The 16801-nt window shown below is 42.8% G+C and overlaps 1 protein-coding gene across 1 annotated transcript; it reads right to left on the bottom strand.

Annotated features, from left to right (window-relative positions):
• Nucleotides 1-15286, bottom strand: LOC105015944 (tandem C2 domains nuclear protein). Its single transcript, XM_013137536.4, has 12 exons — nucleotides 14976-15286; nucleotides 14690-14771; nucleotides 12774-12962; nucleotides 12357-12503; nucleotides 11306-11376; nucleotides 9481-9562; nucleotides 8827-8936; nucleotides 8319-8423; nucleotides 7164-7355; nucleotides 4510-4615; nucleotides 2795-2994; nucleotides 1-1868 (listed from the first exon to the last, which is right to left on the bottom strand). The coding sequence occupies exons 2-12, from the start codon at nucleotides 14760-14762 to the stop codon at nucleotides 1758-1760; spliced, it is 1386 nt and encodes a 461-aa protein (XP_012992990.4). The 5' UTR covers nucleotides 14763-14771; nucleotides 14976-15286; the 3' UTR covers nucleotides 1-1757.
• Nucleotides 15287-16801: the final 1515 nt, after the last annotated feature.

The raw sequence follows: 16801 nt of genomic DNA, 5'->3' as shown, positions 1-16801 counted from the left end.
CCACGTTGGCCAAGGTGTGAAGAACACAGTGCTTCTACACACGGTCCTTGTCTGTGTTTACCTCTAGGGTTTCCCAAGCTTTGGTTTCAAAATGGAGCCTGAGGGCCTGGGGCATATTTACAGGTCACTGGCATATCGACGGCACATAGAGACGGGAGGGGGCAGTGTGTTGCTGAAACATGGGGGGCTGTTTACCTGTCGAATTAGGGAGGTGTTAAACAATGAAGGTGGTATTTCGTTTATGGTGTTTACATTCTAGTCATTTTGCAAACGTTCTTATCCAGAACGACGTACAGTTGCTTCTGTACTTCTTTTTTTATTACACAGCTGGTGCGTCACGCTGGCACAGTGTGTCAGGACTGTATAGAAGCGGGTGTGGAAGGTTCGGTTTGCTCTGAAGATGTCACTCACGCAGTTCCCCTATAAAAGCTTGCAAAATTCTTTATTGTTGTTGGCCAAATGGGCCAACAACAATAAAGAATTTTGCAACTTTTTATAGGGGAACAGCGTGAGTAACATGTGTGTGTACTCTCTGACATGTTCAGAGAGTACACACACTGGCCCATAGAATAGCGAGCAATACATCACCAATACAGAACTGTATGACACAGCCAGAGAACATAATGAATCAATAGGCAGGCTTTGGATCAGAACAAACCAGGTCTGACATCTGCACAGATCTTAGTTTAAGATAAACCTAGTTTTAATCATGCTTATCTTTACATGCCGTTACATAAAAGACAGGAAATGAAAGACCAAAATCTGAGAGTTTATACGCAAAACTTCTTATGTGGGGTTAATCATTTAGTAAATTATCGTATCTATTCTCTAGATTCATTATAAAAGATTAGAAAAAGATAAAATGTGCAAACACTAAACATTGTAGGCAAATGATCCACTACAAGCATATACGTCCAGGATTCATCAGTGCCACAATTCCTAGCAGTTATAAATATCTAAACACATTTTAAAAACAATCATTTTCCTTAATATACGAAACGTCAAGCCATCTAACTGCATAGATTGTTAATCCACTTACAGTAACAATACCTGACAACATTCTAAGCCGGTCAATGCAGATAATGTAATACAACAAATACAATCTAAACCTCCTCTAAACCCGAACTCTCCATGAAAATCCGCTAGGTCTTCCAGAAACATTCACAGAATGTACAGAGTTTTAATAACAATTCCTCTGAGCAGAGTGACAGACACGACAGACAGACACGACAGACAGACAGCGTAATGCAGCCTATCTGGCCTGTGTTCCTATAAAGCCAGCAGACACTATGTCGGTACTTGACCAAGCTGTCCAGTACTAGTCGAGTTGTGCAATCCTAGTCCAGGTTGTCCAGTACTAGTCCAAGTTGTGCAATACCAGTCCAGGTTGTCCAGTACTAGTCCAAGTTGTGCAATACTAGTCCAGGTTGTCCAGTACTAGTCCAAGTTGTGCAAAACCAGTCCAGGCTGTCCAGTACTTGTCCAGTACTTGTCCTGGTTGTCCAGTTCTAGTCCAGGTTGTCCACCACTGAGACCCTGTGTCCCAGACCAGGGGCTCTATTCAATCTCTATCGCTGCAGTGTTACAGATAGAAGTAGAAACGTGAAGGTGAATTCTGATCAGGCCGAAGTTCAACGCTAAACGCCGCCTCTGCTACAGCAATAATACTTAATAACACATGCAACGGAGCCCTGGGTTCGGGCTGAGTTCAAAGGTTAAAGAGCGTGTGAGTTTTGACAGGTGCGTTTGCAGGGGTCTCAGGCTCTGTTGAGTCCGTGCCACGCAGCCACCACCTTCTCTGGGTGGGTCATGCTGTCCCTCCATTGTTCCGCTGCTTCCTGGGTCGGGCTGTCGAAGCCAAGCAGAACCTGCAGAACGAAGTTGTTAAGAGGTTGTGAGTGGGGGGGTCTTAACTCAAGCGTTCCCAGTGGCGCACTGGTCTAAGGCCACAGTGCCAAGGTGGCCAGTGCAGGCTTAATCAGCCTCGACTGTTCTGCTGTCTGACGGAGTGGCTGGGAACCTCCGTGAATGCATTGGTCAGGAGTCACCCGGAGTGGCATGGTCACCCGGGATTCTCCTGTCTCAGTGTGCTGTAGAGACTGCCTCAGGTGAGTCAGGCGCTACAAGCTAATCGAGATCATCTGTTGAGTGAGGATGTCAGATCACCTACTGACATTATCGTATCTATTCCGTAGATAAAGTATAAAAGATAATACAAAGGTAGATGTGCAAACATTAACATTATTAAACATTATGGGCAAATGATCCACTACAAACATAAAGGTCCAGGATTCATCAGTGCCACAATTCCTAGCAGTTATAAATAGCTATAGAAATTTTTTAAAACCTGTTCAAAATAATGTGTAAGATGACTAACTTCCTGTTTGGACCTGCAGTGTGGGAAACGGCAGAATGACTTGGTGTGGATGGCTGGGAGGAAAACATGCCACGATCTTCAACTCTCCTGAGCCCGCTAGGAGTTGATGCAGTGATTTTGGGTTTTAGGTACTACTAAACGTCATAAAATGTGGGTGTGGCTATTTTAAATAAAAAATGTAGGCTAATATTTTTAAAGAACGTGACAATGTGAATTTGTTAATTGAGTACCTAAACGGAGTCTGACAGATAAAGATAATGACGGATCAAGAAAAACAGCTACAAAATCCTACAAATAATAGGTCAGAAACCTTCCACGTGTGTATGGAAGACATGAAAGGGAGAGTGTTTTTGGAAAGTAGCCACCTGGGTTTGTAAAGATACATTTTATGGCGTTTCTGAAGAAGAGACATCTCACCTGTCCCTGGTAATGTTTCCGTCGTACAGGGCTGCGGCTGTACAGCTTAACTGACAGTTGGAAGCCCTGCTCTAGAGCTGCCAAGGGGAAGTAGAAGGACTCATTCCAAGTCAGCTGACCGTTGGAGGACTTCAGGGCATGGGTCTTCCTTTTCAACACCACCCTGTCCAGATGCTGCATCTCTATCTTCACAAAGAAGGCTGACATGAAAAGGGAAACCGAAGAGGGAAACAACGACTCATTCAGCAATGTGGATACAGCTGTCAGATTTTGAACATTTCCAGATGGAAATTCTCTAGTTAACCCTAAACATCAGCTAAACCTTAACGGGGTGTTCCACCCATATATACTCAAATGGTTAACAAATGGTTGTTCTATTATTGGTCAAATATTTCCATTCACCTTGATTTTAAGGGACACTGTGAAGAATCCTGCCTCAAACGGGACATGGGGGGATAGTGCTGTGAGTGCCTAAAGCAAGTTTGAGGAGAATACCCAATGCAAATTGACAGACGGACCGACTAGAAATATCTCAGGCATTTTGTAGAAAGACATATATTTGAAACATTAACTTAGAATATTTACTGCAGAGGCCTTTTGGTCATTGATGCTTGTATTTCTGTCTTTCTGTCAGTCTGTCTTATTCTGTCGCTCCTTAATCATTTGAGAGTTGACCTACATTCCAGGCCTCACAGTTCCACCATCCATTCATCCTTTCATCCATCCGTTCATCCTTCACTATATTCATCCAGTCTGATGCCTTTCAAATAAACTCTCCAACTATTATTTCAGTTTCCCTGACACCTCACAGATAATCAACCCCCCCCCCTCCCCCCCACACTTTCCTGAAAGAGGACAACACAGGTTCCGTCAGTAAATACATTTGGGCATGTTACTCAATGTGCAAATATTCTGCAATTGATAAACATAGAAAAATATTCTTTACGCTCTCCCCCTGATAAGCAGTTAGAACAGAAAGACACACAGATAAAATAGTAAGCCTGGGCAGTAAAATTAATAGATAGGATGAATCATTGACTTAAACAGGGAAACCATTCCGTATATATTTAATTTCTTGGACTGCATTTGGCCAAGTGGACTGCATTTCCCTGCAGTCCACTTGGCCAAATCAGTCAGTAGATTGTACGGAAATACTGTACTTGCCTTGAACACTTCTGTCTAAATTGTCAAGCAAATGTGGCCATACATTTAGTTAACATTTCTATCTTCAGACATGATGCATAACCGTGGTATATTGGCAATATGCCTTAAGGCATCTCATGGGTTTGTGATATATGCAGTTTCGGAAAAAATTAAGAGACCACTGCACCTTTTTCTTTCCTTTCCAAAAAAGTTGAAAAGGAAAGTTTTGATTGAGGAACAGAAGCATTAAATTAGCAGTGGTCTTTTCATTTGAACCCTTCTGTCCCTCACTGAAAACCTTCCTTTTCGTCCTTTTTGGAAAGGAAAGAAAAAGGTGCAGTGGTCTCTTAATTCTTTCCGAAGCTGTATAAAAAAAAAATATTGAACAATGTATATCCTACGAATGTGTGGTTTTGGGTGGATCACCCCTTATCTGCCCATATAGTTATTTTCCAATCTTGTGATTAATTATAACCGTTTGATCATATCTCCACATTCTTTATATAAGAAAAGGAAGGTCTTTGTTTTAAAGAATGACCTCGTTGAAATGTACTTGATGTCCTGACTCATACCATGGCTGAGTGGAGCGGGAAGGTTCTGGGCCGCGACGACCTGGAGTTGGACACGACCATTAACGGGCTGGAAGCAGGTGGCCAGGTGCAACGTAGCGTGACACACCTGAATGGAAAAGGACGGATGAATAAAACACATTTTCTACTTCCAATAATTGGCATTTCCTGCATTGCACTTGGAAGAACAATTTATAAACTAGTGAAAATAACTTAAACTGAAAGGAATATTTTGTTATATGCTTGAGTGTTGTGTGTGTGGGTGTGTGTTTGTGTGGCCATAAGTGCTAGCATAATGTGCATGGGTTAATCATGTTTTGTAGATGATAACTGATGTGTCTTTAGGGAGATCATTTATGATAAATTGTGCCTGACTGATGAGCAGCATAAACAGAACTGAGCCTGATTCACAGATAAGCCCACTGTCCACCTAACGCCTCTCTTTCTGTCAGTCTTTCTTATTCTGTCGCCCCTGAATCGTTTGAGAATTTACCTACAGTGGGGAGAACAAGTATTTGATAAACTGCCAATTTTGCAGGTTTTCCTACTTACAAAGCATGTAGAGGTCTGTAATTTTTTATCAAAGGTACACTTTAACTGTGAGAGATGGAATCTAAAACAAAAATCCAGAAAATCACATTGTATGATTTTTAAATAATTAATTAGCATTTTACTGCATGACATAAGGATTTGATACATCAGAAAAGCAGAACTAAATATTTGCTGAGATTTGATTCCGTCTCTCACAGTTGAAGTGTACCTATGATAATAATTACAGACCTCTACATGCTTTGTAAGTAGAAAAACCTGCAAAATTGGCAGTGTATCAAATACTTGTTCTCCCCACTGTACATTCCAGGCCTCACAGTTCCACTACCCATTTATCTTTTCATTCATCCGTTCATCCTTCACTATATTCATCCAGTCTGATGGCTTTTCAAATAAACTCTCTAACTGTTATTTCGATTTCCCTGAAACGTCACAGTTAAATCTCCCCCTCTTTTTCCCACACAGGGACAACACAGGCTCTGTCAGTAAATCAATATTGGCATGTTTCTCAATGTGCCAATATTCTGCAATAGATAAACAGAAACATGTTAAGACTCGGCACACATCAATTTGGGTTCTTTACCTTCTTGCCTGATAAGAAGTTATAACAGAAAGACACACAGATAAAATAGTAAGCCTGGGCAGTAAAATTAATAGATAGGATGAATCATTGACTTAAACAGGGAAACCATTCCATATATATTTTATTAGAAGACATTGGGCTCTAGCCTGGAGTAGTGCTGTGCATTTGCGGGCATTGGGCTCTAGCCTGAAATAGTGTGGCAATGTCAATCTTGTTGCAGAGATTGGGACTCTTGAGGAAACATCAGCCTGACATTGCCATTGTAGTGATGAACAATATGTTAATATTATATTGAACAATGTTTGCCATGCTTTTCTTTTTCAACCAGACAGTCCACTGCCTCTCAGCTGGGTGCCAAACACAGAACAGGAAACACTGACCGGCAGTTTAGCATGGCAGCAACAATATGTGGAAGGAAATTCACATTAGTGAAGACATTTCTAGAGAAACATCTTAAAACACGACTTTTTCAGTTATGCTCATTCTCGCTTTTGTTGCACTCTGAATCTTGTTAATTTGATTAAATTGTTTAAGGCAGTGTTTTGCTCATTGGTTTTTATTTTTATAAATTAGTCTCTCAGGTTCACTGTAATTTTTTTACTTCAAAATTTTAATGTCTCACCATTTAAGTATTTTATTTGTTAATTTGAAAGGCATCCACTGTAACAAAAATGTGCTCTGTAAATAAAGTATACACTCATCCCATAATTAGTGTACTTTCTGAGGTAGATTTTCATATAATTTAAAGGAGAGGTAAGGATACAACCAGGATACAACCAATAGAAACCCTAATGTCTTGTGACATTGCAGACTGTTATCTATTCGGCCTTTCTTTAAACACTGCCAATAAGTTCTTGCGTCACAGCAGAGGCTGACATTCTGACTGGTCACAGTAAACAGAACTAAGAAAGGAACGGGTGGGCGGGAACTGTTGACGTTTCCCAAGAAGAGGAATGAAGAGGCATTGTAAAGGATTCCTTCTTTCCCAGAAATACCATTCTGTGGCAGTTTGCATTTACTGTTTAAGGCAGCTTAACATACCGTGCACACACGGCGCTCAAGCTTCTTTTTCACACATAGTTTTACATACTTCACATGTTTCAAAAAATAAATATAACATCGTCCAGTTTTGTGATGTCCAATCTTTGTGAATAAGGGCTTGCTTTGTTGCAACAACCCCACAGCAAGTGTGGAGAAGTCAAAACGTCTCCACTTAACTGGGAAGTTTTGCTAGAGCACGTGCACTGGAGGCAAACACATTCCACGGCCAACTACCACAACCGAGAATCAGGTGCTTAACGTACCACAAGGAGTCGCTAGATCGCAATGAGACAACCACTTGGAGCAGGACACATGCGTAGTGCAAGGACATAGGTTTGCATATTGTCAACGGACCCCAGGATTTTCACTATATCATGTTGACCTGTCTGTAAAACTGGTGGGGTCGTGTCCCCGCCAAAATCTGCATCTCCGGCATATCGGCCTTTACACGGCCCTGTTCTCCGCCCGACGTCGTGGTACTCACTGGGGACTTGGAGGGCGGGTTGAGCACCAGCCAGTGTTGCGTCTCCTCTGGGCCCAGCTGTCTGAGGGAGAGGACACACTGGGCCGCCGTCCTCTTTCTGGGCTGGTGGGTCTGCAGCTGCAGCACCAAGGCACTGCAGTGCAGGGTCTGCAGCTGCAGTGCGAACACGAAGGTCTCCATGAAGACTGGGTCCTGGGGGTGGGGGGGGTGGGGTAGAAGCTTAGGGCCTGGTTTTAAAGGGCTCCGAAAGGGCTCTTCTGCAGAATAATCGTTATGATTCCCAGAAGAACCACTTTTGGTTTCAAGTAGAACCCTTTTGGGTTTCATGTAGAATCCTCTGTTTCTCTGTATGGAACCCAAATAATGTTCTTTAATGTTCTCTATGGGGCCGGCTGGAGAACCCTTTTAAGTCATAGATTTGTTTTCCAAGAGTGAAGGTATTGCAGCTTTTAAATGCAGCTTACAATGGAGCCAACAGTCAACAGCGTTTTCTGTGAGTTGTAATCTCAGCGGATATTGCCTTTGAAAGCTGCAAGGCCTGTTAACCGCTTTCAGCTGGCACAATATCGCATTCATTAACACCAGACATGGAGAAAGCTCTGGTGTGTTAGATTTCCCAACCACTATGTTTAACAAAGTTAATTTATCAGTTGAAAATCTCTTATCTACCTCCTGTATAGTAAATCAGGCTGGAGAGTCCCTGAGGTAAAACAGACCCGCAGGGCCAGAGGAAAAGAGGACCAAACTGATTGAAAAATGAAAGCCAGTGGCCAAGAAATATTGAGCTCTTAAGGTCCTAATGTTCCTGGTCCGTGGTCAGATCTGGGGTCGCATCCAGAAAACATGTCAGAGTACGAGTCCTGATCTCCAGTCAGAAAAACTATAAAAACAGTTTGAAACCAGCAGTTTTCCCAAAGTGCTTATTATCCAGTAACCCAGCCTAAACCCCATAGAGAAATGAATGCTCAGGGATCAGATAGATCTTTCAGTATAATCATATTCATTATGAAGGCAACATAGATCCTAGATCAGCGCTCCAACTAAGACGCTCGGTTGATTAAGGGCCAGGTAATGTAATACCAGAGGGAAGAGAAGGGAGGGGGGGGGGTCAAGGAGAGAAGAGGAGTCGGCACAGGAACCTGCGGTGTAACTTACCGGTGAGCCTCCCTTGACCGAGCTCTTAAACTGAACTGGTTTGGTCATGGTGATGATGCCTTTAAAGCCGAACCTCTGCTGCTCACTGTAGGCCATGTTTTCACACTGGGAGCAGGAGACAGAGAAGAGTTAAGCGTGGACCTGGTCTTTGCCTACTAGTATTGAGTTTGCAGATAACTACTTCGTTAAAGGGGTGAACGTACTTGCATTCATGGGGCTCTCGGTAAGGGAATGCGCTAAATTACTAAAATGTCAAGAGTGTCGTGAAATTATAAAGTGATTTTGTTATAAAGAGAAATTATAAAATAAAGTGATTATTTCTCTGTAAATTACCTCTCTGAAGTGAATAGAGAGAGAGAGAGAAGGTACTGAGATGTGGTATCTGGGTCTTATGTTCTGATCAGACTGAAACAGAGGCTCCATTCAGTCACCTCACAGGCACAATAAGCTTTTCATTCCCATCGGCTGGAGCCCCGCTCCTCCCCTTCGTCCCGGCCCGTAACCATACCTTCACCAAGGTGATCCACACCTGCTCCAGGGCCTCTTGGTAACTCAGTCGGACACACACTCGCCCCAGGTCTTGCTGTTCCCTCTCATCCCCTGACAACGCGATGGATTCTGATATCCAGACAAAGAGACACACACACACAAGGATACAATCGATATGAATCAACTGAATATTTTACCGGCACTCCTAAATGCTATGTTTTGCTTATAACGTTGGTGAACTTTTGATCCTAACTTTTTGTTAATATTTCCTCAACAGAGTCCACCTGCCTGTTTACACTTTCAGTTTGTCCACACGGAGCCTAGCGTCTCAATCTGACTGAATCAGTCGTGCTTTTTACAATAGCCGGCGGTTGTGAGTGTGTCTGTGTGTCTGTGTGAGTGTGTGTTTGTCTGTGTGTGTGTCTGTGTGTATGTGTCTGTGTGTGTCTTTGTGTGTGAAGAGAGAGTGATACGGCCACAACCTGTTTCGGAGCTTTTGGTCCTTAGATAAAACAGCAACGAAAGTATTTTAGAAAGTGAATTGCTATCTTTGTTCTCTTGGTAGGCAAGGATTAGTGTCTACTTTGTAGACACTAATGTAGGGTTACCAAGGCTACGACAAGGGTGCGTGTTTGTGTGTGTCATTGTGTGTGTGTGTGTGTGTAACAGTTACCAAGGCTACGGCTACTTTCCAGGGACTCCCTCATGGAGGACGATGCACTGCTGCTCTGGAAACTGGAGACACTGTCATAACGCTAGATTAGGCCAACACACACACACACAGTGTTAGGCCCTGGACACTGAAGCCAACAGGAAATGAACAGGATATTCAAACAGCTTCATGGATGAATACACTAGAAAACAACAGCATTAGATTTTTCGAAGAGCCTTTGGTCAGGCAAGTGACCTAGAACTCAATGGCCACTCTTCACTGTCTCACTTTAAAAACCTGAGAACCTGTCAGAAGGACAAACATCTATGCAACACTCAAACAATCAGGGCTTTTATGGTAGCATGGCTAGATGGAAGTCATTCCTGAGTAAAAGGCACATGAAATACCTGAAGAACAGAGAGGGTGAGAAAAATATGTTCTGGTCTGACGACGCCAAAATATAACTATTAGGCTTAAACCATTCCTGCGATGAAGTGTGGTGGGAGCATCATGCTATGGGGATGCTTCTCAGTGGCTAGGAGTGAATGTAGCAAAATGCAGAGAGGTTCTTGGAGAATACCTGATCCAGAGTGCACAAAACCTCAGACTAGAGCAAAGTTTTATCAGCTCAACAATGACCAGAATCACACAGCTAAGACAACGACGGAGTGGCTTCAGGACCAGTGTGTGAATGTCTTTGAGTTGTGCAAACAAAGCCTGGAGTTGAACCCCATTGAATATCTGTGGGGTGACCCTAAGATTGCAGTTCACCGACGTTCCCCTTATTATCTGATGGAGCTAGACGGGATCTGCAAGGAACACTGGGAGAAACTGCCCAAATTCTGGTGGGGCAAAAATAGAGGCATACCCAAGAAGACAGCAAAGCTGGGAATGCTGCCATAGGCATTTTTACAAAGTTATGAATAAAGGGTCTACTTCAAAAAATGAACAGACCATTCTACAACAGTATTTTTGATTTGTTATTATCAGGTACTGTGCGTAGATTAGTGTTGATTGAACAATGCAATACTAATATAATACTTGTTAAATCCCTTCCTCAAGGGCACATTGGTAAATAATGGAATCTAGATACCTGCAACGATATGGTTCTTAGCCCAGTTACCTCCAGATGAATCCTGTGACCGAGGATTTTAACTGGATCAATTCCAGTTCCTCTACGTTCTGACCGCCTCTGAAAGGTGATGACGTTTTGGCTAGGTAATCCCCTAAGTACTGCCAGAGACCCAAATGTCAGTCTGTCCCTTTGGAAGCAGACTACTTCTGAATGGGTCCCATTGGGGTCATTATGTAGAGAACAAGGTGCTAGCTGGGATACACAGCAGGAATGATATCAGCTGAAAGCACTAAAAACATGGGCACGGAAACACCAAAGGACTGCAGCCCTCTAGACATTTATCATTCTTCAGAATCTATATGTAAGATTGTACTGTTTATCATACTCCTAGGGCGAGACATGAGGCAGACTCTACATACCTTCACTGTTGCTGAACACATGGTGATTAATGGACCGTTGATGACCAGCACACACAATATAATACAATCATTTTACAAATACAGCTTGCCTCACCCGGGCCAGCCCAAACCAAGCCCTTTGTAATGTATCTTATACCCATTGTGATTGATAGGCACTTCACTCAACGCAATCAGCTGAGATTTGCTCCATCCTTCAAAGACTCAGAGTTGAGTAAGAGCCAGTGAAAACATTGAAGTTGCTGGTGACGCACAGTGACTCTAGACAGAAATAGACCTGGTAGCTAATGCGTGCATTCGGGTTTGGTTTACAGAGGGGGTACCTGAGCAGTACAGCATACTTGTCCTGACTCACCTGCATGCGGCTCTGAGGGCTTGGGTTGGACAGGTCAAACATGGATTTGCTCAGGCCCTCATTGTACCCACCTGAAAGCAAACCGAGAAGATTTCGTTTGCATCCAAACCACTTTTCACAACGTACCAAGCCCGGGTCACAGCTTCTGGGTCACAGGGACAGTTATGTAAGATGAAACTCTGAAGAGTTAAGACTGACGCCCTGGAGACAAACATTCATTCTAACCACCGGATGCATTCTCACAAATTCTCTTGTATTCTACTGTTGTGAAGATGGGAGACTTTCTTTAGCTGTGACATTACTGCACATAGACAATTGGTACACACTGCTGAGTATAAAGTATTTTCTGCAAAATTTTTCTGCTTCATTGGTGGTTCAAGGGTGGAAGGTTAGAGGAGAAAGTTTTGTCCTGTTTGCAAACGTGCTGTAGCACCAGAAGCAGTGGTTTAGTACCCTGGACCAACAAAGGCCACAACACATTGATGAGCATAAATGCATAATGCATCAACAAGTACTTTTATTGTACATATATATGTATCTATATATATATATATTATATTTTACTTTACACGCCTGAGCATCTCAGAGGTTAGACTTGGCAAGACGGTAACACAGGTGTATCCTGAACGCACCCTCTCTCGTACACAGCATTGGGCCAATACCCCTGGGAGAACCACCTGGCCTGCGAAAAGGGGCCCTTAAACACAGCCCACATGCTGTCTCTAAACGCGACCTCGGCTGGCAACCCTTGACGAGTCACACCTGACTTCAGGCCCCTAGGAAACATTTCTGTGCAGAAGAAAGTGGATGATCGAAGAGTAGGATGCTGTTTGCATTTGTTTTAATTTTGCCCACTTTTTGTTTATAAAGCCAACCTGAGCCCAGAACACTGGCATTGTGTCACTTGGTGTCTCATAGGTCAGACTTATTTGTTGGAGGTTGTAAAGATCCCATTCATGGGAAACACAGCCCTCGTCGATTCAGACCTGGCCTCAGGCACCAAAGCTGTAGAGACTAGACACCTTGTTCAGGGTGATATTCCAGCACAAACCTGCTCCTAAGTCATTGCGACTCCGTTTCAGGGTGCTGCGCTGTTTCATCTTGGGGGACAACATGGGGGGAGAGTCAGGGTTGTAGACAACCTGACTGGATCCCGACAACTCCGCTTTCCTTTCCCTGTAAGTGCTCCTGGCTGAGCCTGGGGTACACAGAGGTCATAGGTCACTAATTACAGGTGTGCATGATGAATGCACAACGATTTCCTGAATGATTATGTTCATCTATCACCGTGGAGACAACCTCTTTCATTATCGTTGGAACAGTAACAACTGTGAATGTGACAAATGCAATTTGATTTTATTGAATCTTCATGCGTAAAAAACTAAAATCTGGTTCCACATATTCCCATACTGGGACTAGAAGACATTGATTGATTGATTGATTGATTGGTTGATTGATTGGTACATACTGTGTAGGCAGGGAGATTGGTGGTTGCAGTAGCGGGAGCTTTGTGGTTGGATGTAGGAGGTCTTGAATGCGGGGAGGACAAAGGGAACCTCCTTCCCATCTGGGGGCAGTTTGGAGAGAAGGTAGTCCTCCGACACCCCTCTCCAGGGGTCAGCTGAGGGGAGTCTAGCAGGGGGCATCTTCACTGTAACTGCGGCACAGCATGTCGCACAATTAATGGAGCACACATCTGTCCAGATGGTTTATGGGTAGTGTGTGACAAGGGCAGGTGTTCAAAGGAGTGTTGATGGAGGTGGCGCACCTCTTATAGAACAGCTCAGAAACAGTGGAGTTAACTGACCACAAGCACCTGACAAGAACAAGACGACAACTGGCACCTGCAGTCTGGTGTGAAAGAAAGTAAACTTCCTGTTGTCTTTTCCTACATGTTGGCAAATTTGGATGTGTGATCTTCACTACCACAGTGTTTACAGAGGAAAAAAACCAAAGTTAACATATGACACTGAACAATAGTAAACTCAGTGTTGCGTTTTTGCCAAACATGGAATTGCAGAAAATGTCAGTTGTCTTGGTATTCTTTTTCGAGAACCGAGGCTTCTTGTTTTTGTAGATTGCCAGTGGTCTGGGATTTTCTACTTTCTACTTTTGTAGGAGATCCACAGGACGATGTACTTCAGATTGCTCAGAAATGGCTTTGTAATGTTATATTGAGTTTTAACTCCAGTTGCAAGCCAAACTAAGAACGATTACACTATGATCAGGTTCAAGCCAGTGTGTGGTAGTGATATGGTCTCTGTTACCATGGTAATCGGCTGTCCTTAAAGAGGCAGCTAATAATATTTAAACTGTGATACTTTGGCAGTCATAGTTGTTGAAAAACATGCAATTCTTTAAGAAATATTACATTGCATACTCCGTCCTTATTTGGCTGGTGTAAAGTCTCACTAGCTATTAGGATTTTAATATACCTGCCACAATGGCTGGTGAAACAAAAGGAACAAAAAGAAAACCACCCATGCCCTGCACACACCCATAAAGACCAAACCATTTAGCCTTTTTATGTGATGGTCAAGGTAGGGCTGTAGTATCCTTTTGTGTGTAAGGAAATTGCATTTCTGATTATTTTAATTGCATGAATGCTTTTAAAGTATATTTTCTGTGGTGTGTGATTTGTTACATTTGATTACCTTTACCTATTAATGTGATTAGAATTCAGCTCAGGTGTGTATCCAAATGTGCAGCTGAAAGTTCAATTAAAGCCTTTTATTTGAGTAGTAAGTCTTCATTTGTAAAAAAATAAATCAACATACAAATACATATATACAACTATTTTCTTTATTTTCTTTTTTTTATAAAGAAAAATAAATAATACCTATTTAAATGGATTTAGTTCGACCTAAGACCTTTGCGCAGTACAATATATATATAAAAGGTTTCTAGTGTGTGTACATCCTTTTCACATGCCTGTATTTCAGTTAAAGTCAAGGTGATACAGCATTTCGTTAAAATCAACCGATAACTCTGCTGTGGCCTAAAGTTAGGTGGTCCAATGTAATATGCATCTGTCTCCTCAGTGAAAACTACACTCTGTCTATCACCACTTTCCTGTCCAATGAAGCATAACATGCCTGACATTCAAAAACATTATTTTTTAAAATTCCTCTTGCGGGGGGCTTGTGGACTCTAGCCACCAGACAACTGGGCATCCATCATGCACTAATCATTTATCAGATATATTTATTTAGTAAATATGCTTTTTCACTGAAAAAAAATAAAATGTGATGAAATGAAACAGTGATGAAAGTGAAACCAGATGACGGTGGAATTTGCCGGAGTTCATTATATTCATACCGTATAACACGATAAATAACCCTGTACGGTATACAATATGTTTTTAATTTAAAGTGAATAGTTTACCTGGAGGTTCAATCTCCTTGTCCTCCTTGCCCAGGAATCTCTTGCAGCAGGTCTTAAAGCATTCCATTGCCATGTTGTAATACTGTTGTTGAATTTAGCACAGGTTTAGTTACAATTGATTTCCGGTGATTTACTGTATATTCTGATAGTGTTATAATCGGACTATGGTAATCTTTGCTTAACTCTCATTAATCATTTAAAAGTATCACTAAGATCTCTGTTAATTTTAGCATTAACAGTTATATCAGCCTAACTGCCTAAACCAATCAAAACAACTTCTAAATACCTTGTGTTAGCGGTCATCCAGCCTTGGATGAGAAGAATTCCTGCCCTTCCTTCAAGAACAGGTGGAATAGTGGGATTTTTCCCGGGATGTTTCTGATGGTAAACCTTGGAGCCTGTGACTGGAACCACAGACAGAACGGTCCTAGTGCCCTGTGGGTTGCCAGACCGCTCTGTTTATGTCCATACAGCGTTCAATCTCTCTCGCTCTATACATTGTTTGTCTCCTACTCTGTCACTTGCTTGTCTCTTTTTCTCTCTCATGCCCTCGTATTTCCCATCTTCCATTCCTCCCCCACCCATTCCCACTCAAGGGGAAAAGGCCTTCAGCAAGACTTTCTGGGATCTGCGTGTTCTTCTCTGAACAAAGCAAATATTGTACAGGCAGGAGTCAATTGCTTCCTTAAAAAAGGCAACAGAGAATATGTAATAGCCTATTAGTATGATGGCCATATGTGTCTTTATTGCTCTTATCACAATGTATAACCTCATTTGTCTATTGTTTCACATTCTTTAAGATATAGATCATGAGACTGATACATATTAAGAATGACCTTCAGCACATACATCTTTCAGATCTAGTAAAATGTTTTATTTGACTGACCAGGTTCACTTTTACATCCTACAGGTTCTTACTGAAGAGGAATAAAGAAAATACAGACAAAACAAGACATAACTGACTGTTGTTTTTCTGTATGGGGAGAATTTTAGTCCATGAAGTGGCAAAACGAAAGACATTAACAGAGTTTGTGAAACAATATTCCTCAAAAAATGTATCTAGTCAAATCCATAGCTGCATCTGAGCAACATTTTAATAAATCTATGTAACTTAATGACACTGTGATGTCCAGTCACAAGCTGCAGGATACAGCTCACTTGCGCCCCCTGCTGCAATAGAATATGTCTAAAAGCAGTTCAGCACCTTTTGTTTACAGGCTCAACGCTTTTAGAGGCAAGTCTTGATCAGCATTTGGAATGAAATCACAAAGACACCTGGGACCAGGGTAGTCAGACAGACAAGCAGAATAGACCAGGGACCAGGGTAGTCAGACAGACAGGGAGAATAGACCAGGGTAGTCAGACAGAGAGAATAGACCAGGGTAGTCAGACAGACAGAGAGAATAGACCGGGGACCAGGGTAGTCAGACAGACAGGGAGAATAGACTGGGGACCAGGGTAGTCAGACAGACAAGCAGAATAGACCAGGGACCAGGGTAGTCAGACAGACAGGGAGAATAGACCAGGGTAGTCAGACAGACAGAGAGAATAGACCGGGGACCAGGGTAGTCAGACAGACAGGGAGAATAGACTGGGGACCAGGGTAGTCAGACAGACAAGCAGAATAGACCAGGGACCAGGGTAGTCAGACAGACAGGGAGAATAGACCAGGGTAGTCAGACAGACAGAGAGAATAGACCAGGGTAGTCAGAGAGACAGAGAGAATAGACCGGGGACCAGGGTAGTCAGACAGACAGGGAGAATAGACCGGGGACCAGGGTAGTCAGACAGACAGGGAGAATAGACCGGGGACCAGGGTAGTCAGACAGACAGGGAGAATAGACTGGGGACCAGGGTAGTCAGACAGACAAGCAGAATAGACCAGGGACCAGGGTAGTCAGACAGACAGGGAGAATAGACTGGGGACCAGGGTAGTCAGACAGACAAGCAGAATAGACCAGGGTAGTCAGACAGACAGGGAGAATAGACCAGGGTAGTCAGACAGACAGAGAGAATAGACCAGGGTAGTCAGACAGACAGAGAGAATAGACTGGGGACCAGGGTAGTCAGACAGACAGGGAGAATAGACCGGGGACCAGGGTAGTCAGACAG

This window comes from Esox lucius, chromosome 15 (assembly GCF_011004845.1).
Source record: "Esox lucius isolate fEsoLuc1 chromosome 15, fEsoLuc1.pri, whole genome shotgun sequence".
Classification (NCBI taxonomy): Eukaryota; Metazoa; Chordata; class Actinopteri; order Esociformes; family Esocidae; genus Esox; species Esox lucius.
Note: the sequence above shows the minus strand (reverse complement) of the source record. Positions and strands in the feature narration are given on the sequence as shown.

What these genes read in the sequence shown, in the direction of transcription:
- LOC105015944 (XM_013137536.4), bottom strand. Translation starts at nt 14,762, where the DNA reads ATGGCAATGGAATGCTTTAAGACCTGCTGCAAGAGATTCCTGGGCAAG. An exon ending in TCGCAATGACTTAGGAGCAG is followed by an intron (nt 11,377 to 12,356) that starts GTTTGTGCTGGA and finishes GTTTGCTTTCAG; the next exon opens with GTGGGTACAATGAGGGCCTG. An exon ending in GGAAAGTAGCCGTAGCCTTG is followed by an intron (nt 8,937 to 9,480) that starts GTAACTGTTACA and finishes TCTGGATATCAG; the next exon opens with AATCCATCGCGTTGTCAGGG.